We start from the raw sequence: 8965 nt of genomic DNA, 5'->3' as shown, positions 1-8965 counted from the left end.
AGTCAGGTTTGTTCATATAGCACATCTCAGTAAAAATGCAGTTCAAAGTGCTTTATGTCATAAAAACATCCACAAAATATATACAAATACAAAATATATAATGATGTCTATAATTATTAATCTTTTTCCTACAGTTTTCATTCCACATTGTAGTTTTATTGTTTTAAGCTCTCATGAAGAAATGTGGTAAAAYCTTCTTCACTCATGAAGAAGGTTTTACCACCTTCTTCAGTTCAACAAGTTGTTGCTAGGCAATCAAAGAGGAGCGAGTGAGTTGACGCCAACAACCTTGCTCAGCCGGCTCTGAGAGATTGAGTGACTAAAGCTCTTTTCTCTGCCTACATCTCCCAGAATGCTGTGCGGTTCCAGCTTAGAGTTCAGTGGAATTACTGAAAATTCTATCAGACGTATCATCTATTGATATCGATCGCGTGTCTATAGCGACGCATCAGTAACGATGTATTACTGTCGCTCGTCCAAACAAGCAACAGGCCTGCCATTTTGTCAAACGCCAACATCAACATAATCAAACAATTGAACATGAAATATGCAAATCAGTGTTTCACTTACTTACTAATTAAAGGCAGCTCTAAACAGGTGGGATTTTTTTAGCCTCGATTTGACGGAATTCGGTGTTTYTGCAGTCGTTCAGTTTTCTGTAAATAATCCATTTCGTGCTCCCGTTGCTTTCAGAATTACCACTGAAGCCTATGGCTAAGGGATTCGACATCATCCTCACCGAAACGGACACCATCTCACTGCTGGACCTGCCCCCCATCSTCATCTCAGAAGATGCTGAGGACGCAGACGCGGTGAAGTGAGCGCATCTGAAGCGAGATCGTGAACTTGAAGTGRAACTTATGAGGCTAAAATCCCCTTTTTTTTCCCTTTTTGCTCTCCTGTTGCAGACAGAGAAACCGCGACTACGCCGAGTWTTGCAGTAGTAAAATAGGCAGTGATAATTTTTTAGAGCGATCATCTCAGACACTTGTCGGGGAGCATAAATGCAAATACACCCAGACCCACAGGAACAACAGTGTCAATAAGGGTGAGAGTTGACACAAAACACCGCAAAAGTGTTTTGTGTTGTTTATGTCTGATTTTGGATTTGTTTGACTTGGAAGGTCAACAAAAAATAAATAAATTATGTGTTGTGTTCATGCTTACAGGCACAATGGCTACTACCTGGGACATATATGATTCGTTCTCTATGTCGACTGAAAATAGGGAAACCCGGGAATCTGAGCGGATGGATTATCTCATGAGCACCAACAATGAGCAAGACATTTCAGAAGTAACCATGAGCGGGGAAACGGGTAACAGTTTCAGTGAAAATCAGGCTTACTTCTTGCTGTGCTCCCAATCCTTGACATTTGCTTTTCTAAAATATGCAAAATGTAATGAAGAAATTCACTTGTTTTAATTCAAAAGGTCAAACTCGAGAATACACTCGGCACCCAAACGGGGATGTAGCTCGAGTTAATATTTCTCTTCATTTTGACGATTATGTATTTCAGCAAAAGGAACAAAATCATCTCTTCTCTATAAAAAACAAGATTAATCWTACTGATAATACCCTGTACAAGATTATAACATGAAAATACTGTGCAGTTATCAGAAATAGAAAGACTGTATTGAGTTGGATGTTAGGTTTTTATATTATTATTTTACAATTTTAACTTATTCTGTTAGGATTGAAAACARATTCAACATAATAAAGATGTATAATTAAACATTCATTATTWAAAATATATACATTTTTTGCMTGTTTTTCMTCATCTTTCTTCTAACTTTCTGAAGTCCGCCTAGCACCCCCTGGTGGCCACTCCACAGTTTATAGGTCTCGTATGAAGCAGATTTTTGTCATTATAGAAAGAAAGAAAAAAAATGCGTAGATGTCAAAAAACTCAGAAATTTTCAGATTAATCTTCAAATTTTTCTAGAACAAACAGGGAAATAATTGAGCTCCAAAAGTCGAAAATTTGTAAGAGAAAAACGCAGAAGTTTTGGGATTAATCTCAGAAATTTTCAAGAAAAAACAAGGATATGTCGGAGTTTCAAAAGTCAAAAATTGTTCTCTTTTTTTTTTTCTTTGTGTTTACGCAAGCATAAACCATATGTTTCAGACTTTTACTTTTGAAAACAAAAACATGAATGTTTCCTTCTATTCCACCTTCACAAGAAATTAACTGTGCTGGTCTACCACATAAAATCCAAATAAATTAGATGAAAGTCTGTTCTAATATAACAATATTAATAAAGAACATTCATGCCACTTGTTCATTTGACATTTGTTTGGGTCCGGTTTGAGTCACACGTTTTTGCCTTATGTATGAAAATTATTTTTAATTTTCTTTTTATGTGTCATTTCCACAGACAGTGGCGTCAGCTCGGCGGCAGAGACGGACGCTGATCTGGTCAAGTTAAAAACTGAGTCAAACTTGGAAAATATCCTGTCGTTGGAAGCTTTCATGAGCAGCGCATTGATAATGGAGAGAGTGATAGTGATGAACATTTTTCAGTCTAAGCTGGCTGCCTTCAGAGGGCTGCGTGTCCTGAAAGGTAAGCTCAGTAAGCCTGTATGTAGATGTGTTTCAATTGACCTTAAAACTGCGCAAATTGGAATTTCCAAGATAAATTTATTTAATGGAAACACTGCAATTTTGGGGGAAAAAAACACCTCCCCTTTTTCGACAAAAAGTTTTAGGAGGAAGTGGCTTTTCGGCCGTATCGAAACATTTTTTTTGCACCACACAAGTCGTGTGTTGCCGAAAAGGATGAAGAAGACGCCAGGAAGTGTTAGGTGGATGATGTCGCCKCATGTTTTTGAATGACTTGTCACGTTAGCAAACTTATTCATGTGATTTGAACTGTTCTTCTTATTTAGTAAAGACACCGCAATTGGTAAATTTAGTTGTTTCGACGATAGCAGAACATCAACAAAGTTTCGCGCACATTTGTAATGGAAACTCAGTTGGTGCTCTCCTTGGTCTTGCTTAGAGCATGTTGTGTGACCTGTTTGCGACTTCCCTGTTAGGAATACGGTTAAAAATTAAAACTTTGCTTCTTTGTCAAATGTTCGACAATTCGTTTGTCTTGACTCACGTTGCACAGAACATCTAAGCATGTAATTAGTGTGGTGCATGAAACCGTATGCAGAGTAATTATGTTGGCTGTTTAAGACCCGGACAGCGAGGTCCGACCTGGCTCGGTTGAACGGATTACAGAGGAGAAAGACCACTATTTAACGCCAATCTTGGAGCCTCTCTGGACCTTCGTCATCCCCCTGACCAGAGGACACAACATCACCTGCATGACATGGAACAAGAAGAACTCAGTAACACAGCCACACTTTGAAAACAAAAAATCTGATCACCAACAGTTATTCTCTTAATTTCATGCTGTAGATTCTTGTCTTTATTCAACCAATTCCCAAATAAGTGAAGAAGATAATGGTTTAAAGAGATAAAACCAAACATTGTTGACAACTCTCTGTAAGGACATCCTGGCAGTAGGCTACGGAATCGGGTCCTCAGGCAACCCACAACCAGGTCTCATTTGCTGCTGGTCTCTAAAAAACCTTATGGTATGTTTCTGTTAGTGTAACAATAAATTCAATATTTTTTTTCTGTCATAGGAAAAAAGAAAAACCCTCCTTACTTAAATTTGTGTTTCACGCACAGTGGTCAGAGCGAGTGTTTTCCTGCCATAGCAGTGTGACGTGCCTGGAGTTCTCTTCCAGCAACCCCAGCCATCTGGCTGTAGGGATGTACGACGGCTCTGTCGCCATCTACAACGTTCAGGTCGGAGACGACATGGCGTGCATCGCCAACAGCCGGTGAGAGCCACGCTGCGAAGGGTGTTAAAACATGAGAACRTTAAAGCTGCGGTATGCAACTTTTACAAAAATATGCTTTTTTCCAGATTTTTTTCAAACTGTCACCATGTCRTGACAGTCTGACGTGAGACAGATGGTCTGAGAAAAGATTAACCTCACAGTGCTACTTCTGGGGTCTGCAGAAATGCATAGATATCCATCAAAAACAACCAATCAGAGCCGGGGGGAGTGTCTTATTGCTGTCAATCATGCTTATGTATGCACTGGAAAATGTGTTAATGTCAGAGAAAGAACTTAACATTACAGGAAAACTATTGATCCGTCGTCATCGGTGGAAACGCTAACTATCCTTTGCATTCGTAGCAGGCTGTGCTGTGGTGAAGCAGCTGTAGCGTAGCAGAGAGCCCCTGTATGTGAACGSCGCAAATACAAGAGTTTGTTTGCCTAGACAGTCCGGTTTGTTTAGTGAGGTGTTAATAACTGTCATGCTGACCAAAAAATCGAACTCTGGTCCACCTAAAAWCCTCGATCTTAGTTCGGTTGATGTGAACTTTGGTGCCAAATGGACTAAAGACCCCTCCAAAGGGAGTGGCGCTGGGCATTCTGGGTAAATACAGTCAAAACAAACGCAAAAGTCTATTGCTAGCGGGAGAAATAGATCTCGGTCTTTTACCAAAGACGAATGAGAAATCCTACAATTTGACGCCACTCCGTTTTACATTTGGTGAAGAAGGAAGTTGTGCTYAGTGTCTTCTTCATGTCGTTTCCTTCATTGGTTCTTGGTGCAGCGCYACCACAGGCAAAGAGGTGAACATGTTTTTCAATTAGCTTGGATCATTTGACACCAAATCTAACAGACTATCAGCTGTGAAAAGTTAAGGACTGATTATTTATTAATAMATTTTTTTTTACTGTTTTCTTTCGTAGTGACTGTGCTAAGAGACACACGCAACCGGTGTGGCAGGTCACCTGGACCAAACAACAGCTGCAGCTATCGGGGGAAGAACGAGAAGAAGTTCTAGTGTCCGTATCAGGAGATGGCAGGATTACCAAGTGGCTCATCCTGCACAATGGTTTCAACTGCGTAGGTAATAAACCCCACACAGACTACAGGCTCAAAGCACGGGAGTGTAATCTTTACTATCTAAGCTTTGTTTTGTCAGTGCAATCTTTTTGTTATTTAAAGCAGCCACATAATACAGCATTGACAATGTTCTATTATCCAAATTTACACTTTAATTTCTATAAAAAATCAGTGCATTGAATGGAAATAAAGTCTATCAAGCAGTTTCTGCTGTGTGAGAATATATCACCGCTGCCCCTCTTCTTCTTCTTTTCTCTGAGAAAAGAAGAAGAAGAGGACAACAGGAAGTGGTAGGAGTATGATGGCGCGGCATGTTTGTTAATGACATGAGCAAACGTACTCACATGAGACTTTAACTGTGTTTTTCATTTAATTGAAACACAGCAATTTTGAAATTGTGTTTCTTCTAACGTTAGCGGAATGTAGAAAACGTTTTGCGAACATTTCCGATGGAAACGCAGCTATCGGTTATGAACGAGCTCAGAAGCGCCTCATCTTTGCAGATTTCTGATGGGTATGTTTTTTGAAAGAGGCTAAATACAGTAAAATGTAAACTATGTAAGACACAGTCATCTACTTTTACATGAATACCTGGGAAAATATATATATAAAAAAAACAAAACCTCATGGAATGCAGATTTACTGATGAAGCCCAGCTCTGTTTTAATGATCACAACATCGATATCTTTGTTTTCTTTAAAAAAATTAAAAAATGCATGTTTTCCCAGACTTGATGATCTTGAAAAGATCATCAGGTCGTAGACAGAGCACTGCAGGAGGCCAGCCGAAGACTGAAAATGTGCTGCTTCCACTGACCGCTATTCTTTGCATTGACTTCCAGCCAGACGTAAGTTGGCTCAAGAAAATGAGCAAAAATCATTTATTTACTGTGCTCCTGAAAGTGCCAAAGTGCTACAATCTGATGAATAAGCAAGAGAAAGTTTTATTTAATTCAGAAACTAAGCTAATCCATTTGTCTGGAATTATCATCAATACATGTTACTTATTTAATGAAAACAGGACCACTGCTGCACTAAACAGAATTTGCTTAAATAAATGAATCTTTTGATTTAATGCATGTTGATTACATGCTTACACATTATACTAAGTAGTATATATTTATTTAAAGCTTTTATCACACATTTTACAAAGTATAAATGTATTCATTTATTGAACTGTGTCACTTAATTCATCCATACCTGTTTTTTTGTGCAAACAATAAAGATTTTCCTTTCTTTATCAAACTCCATCTCTCTTTAATCATCAGAACTATTAATACATCTTAAACTCAGTGTTCATTTATCTGTCTCCTACTTTTATGTTAATAAAAATCTTAAACTCTTTTCCACATGGCGCTGCAGGACACTGGGATCTATGTGATCGGAACGTGGGACGGCAGCATGCACAAGTGCTCTCTGTCCAACAGCGATCATTTTCTGGACACATACTGTAAACACCCTGTAAGTTTTTACTGACCTCTATTTCAAAGGTAAATGTCGTAATATCTTCATTTTCTGTTCTGTGACTTTTGTACACGCAGTTAGTCCAGAATTTCCTCTTGAGGGTTTATGGGTAGTTTTTTTTAATTTCATTTATTTCCAAGCAGAAAACTATCTACAGTGGCTGCTTGAGTTAGTAGAGTTTTGCTGTATAGCAATGGGGYTATGAGTCAGAATTCTCAGATTAAAATCAGAATTTTGAAACTAAACTCAGAATTCTGACTTTAATCAAAAAGTTTCTGAATTTAACCTAAACAAATTCTGATTTAATCTCAAAATGTTGGCTTTAATCTAAAGAATTCTGACTTTAAWSTKARAATTYTMASWTTAATCTAAAAGTTTCTGAGTTTAATYTAAAATATTCTGACTTTAATCTCAAAAATTCAGATTTAACCTCAAAATGTTGGCTTTAGTTTCAAAATTTCTGACTTCAGTCTCAAAATTCTGTTTTTAATCTCAGAAATTCTGACTTTAATTTAAAAAAAATTGACTTTGGTCTCAAAATTCAGCCTTTAAACTCAGAATTTTTAGTTCAGAGTAAGAATTTGTTTTCTCCTTTTTTTCAGCTGCCCGAATCCTTTTCCGTAAATATGTGACTTTTTYTCTTTTAAAAAGATTTAGCTCCATTTTGAGTCTGTGTAGCTAAACAGCAAAACAAAACAAAAATTCCAGACTTGTGCATGTGTAAATATAAACTGAAAAAAACTGAAAAACAGTGTTGCTCACTCGTTCCTCTCCTGCAGTCCCCAGTGACGCATATCGAGTGGTCGCCTATTTATTCAGACGTGTTCCTGAGCAGCTCTTCAGACGGGACGATTCAGCTGTGGAAGGTGGACACGCTGAACCCCAAAATGAGCTTCAYGTCAGTGCAGAGCATAGTGGACAGCGTCAAGTGGTCCCCAAACTGTGGCACGGTGTTTGCAGCCATCTACAGGCAGCGTGTGGAGGTCTGGGACCTCTGCCAAAGCATGTGAGTCACTCCAGCGTTCCGCTGGGCTGCGTGTTCAGTTCTGTTTCATGTCGATTTGCGGCCAAACAGTGACTAAGCAAACCCTTTTCGTCTAGCATGCGGCCCACTGTGATACACCACGCCAAGCCCGGCGTGACGCTGTCGTCCTTGCTGTTTGCCAAAGGCTCAAACAGCATTTTGGTTGGGGACAGTCGGGGTGAGGTCACTGTGTACAAGCTCAAAAACTTCAGAGTTGGGAAACCAAAAAAGGTAAAGTGCTTWCATTGCCAAACRTTCTCTTTGTTTAGTCTGCCCCCCAAAAAAACATTCAAGATAAGACAGGGAACGGATGATGTCTCTGTTTCAGGTGTCCAATCTGTATGAGGTCATGGCGTCTGTCGGCGGGTACGTTGACTGAAGAACCGCCATGTAGAAACGGAATCTAGTTATTACTTCAAATATGTGGMGCTTGTTGTCGTTGAAAGACGGGCTTTTCTTATTAAAACACAGAKGTTTGTGTTGTCAAATGTTAAAGACAGGCTTTTCTTATTAAAACTTACAAATGTTTGTGTTGTCAAATGTTAAATTGAAGATAAAAAAAGGCACAAAATAAACAGATCATTTAAAAGTTTCACAAAGTGTTTCATGTCTTCATTTGCAAACTAGTGGGAAAACTTGCAACTCGAGAGAATTTAATAATTTGTTGGATCAGTTTTAGCCTAAAATGGCTTATTTGTGAACACCACGCAAGCATTTAAATCAGCTTAATTCAGTGGATTTATGTCACATCAATTCACAACAAACATAATCTCAAGGCACAAAATCATCCAGCTCAAATTTGCTAGAAAAACTTGGAAAAAAAAATTAAAAAATTGTTTTTTTCCTCCAACTCCTCAGCCCTTATGTCAAAATGTATGAACTTTTTCAAGCCAATTGTTGACTGTTCAAGCTCAGAAATGTCCTTTTAAAACAGAAAACTTCTGAGATTGATCTCAACATTTCTGAGTTGTTGTGTTGTTTTTTTCTAGAACATTAGGACAAAGTATCCAAAAATGTATCTACATTTTTTTAAAGGTTTTTCCAGAAAACCTTCCCCTTTTCAAACTTTGTTTTTTTCTTGAACATTTCTTGAGATCTCAAAATTGCTGAGTTTTTTCTAAAACATTTAGAACTRTCCAAACTCAGAAATGACCTTGCTTTTTCTGAAAATTAATCTCAAAATTTCTGAGGCCTTTGGCAGAAATTTACTCTTCCTTTTTTTTCTTCAATGGCCCTGACACGCTGTCTTGTACAAATTTATAACATTATTTCTTGAACTGTATCGAGGATCATCATGGCGCCTATTTGCTCCACCGAGTGGCCCTGACAGCAGAGGGCACACAATGTTTACATCCAGAGGAACAATCTGTGAAAACCACGTGACCATTGCCTCATCACCCCCTCCCCTCCACCTCTCATCATCCTCCTCTACAGCACAGAGACAGCAGCGGTGTCTGTGCGCCTTTAAGAGACGCATATCCTGCTTCCCCTCTGCGCTCTGATTCTCCATCGCCACTCCGTGAGGCCGACCGGGACATTATCAGCAGAAAAGCCAC

At 38.7% G+C, this 8965-nt stretch overlaps 1 protein-coding gene across 1 annotated transcript in view; it reads left to right on the top strand.

Moving 5' to 3' along the window:
• Positions 1–8002, top strand: part of LOC103465961 (WD repeat-containing protein 78-like) — a 19487-nt gene extending 11485 nt beyond the window's left edge. The window contains exons 3-15 of the mRNA XM_017305122.1: positions 694–817; positions 909–1048; positions 1170–1316; positions 2377–2562; positions 3183–3337; positions 3500–3586; positions 3684–3838; positions 4766–4926; positions 5651–5769; positions 6284–6382; positions 7165–7391; positions 7487–7639; positions 7736–8002. Of these exons, the coding sequence (XP_017160611.1) occupies positions 694–817; positions 909–1048; positions 1170–1316; positions 2377–2562; positions 3183–3337; positions 3500–3586; positions 3684–3838; positions 4766–4926; positions 5651–5769; positions 6284–6382; positions 7165–7391; positions 7487–7639; positions 7736–7754 (1772 nt within the window). The 3' untranslated portion in view covers positions 7755–8002. The remainder of the gene's footprint in view (positions 1–693; positions 818–908; positions 1049–1169; positions 1317–2376; positions 2563–3182; positions 3338–3499; positions 3587–3683; positions 3839–4765; positions 4927–5650; positions 5770–6283; positions 6383–7164; positions 7392–7486; positions 7640–7735) is intronic.
• Positions 8003–8965: the final 963 nt, after the last annotated feature.

This window comes from Poecilia reticulata, linkage group LG6 (genome assembly GCF_000633615.1).
Source record: "Poecilia reticulata strain Guanapo linkage group LG6, Guppy_female_1.0+MT, whole genome shotgun sequence".
Lineage (NCBI taxonomy): Eukaryota > Metazoa > Chordata > Actinopteri > Cyprinodontiformes > Poeciliidae > Poecilia > Poecilia reticulata.
The sequence above is the reverse complement of the archived record's forward strand: the minus strand, read 5'-3'. Positions and strand labels throughout refer to the sequence as shown.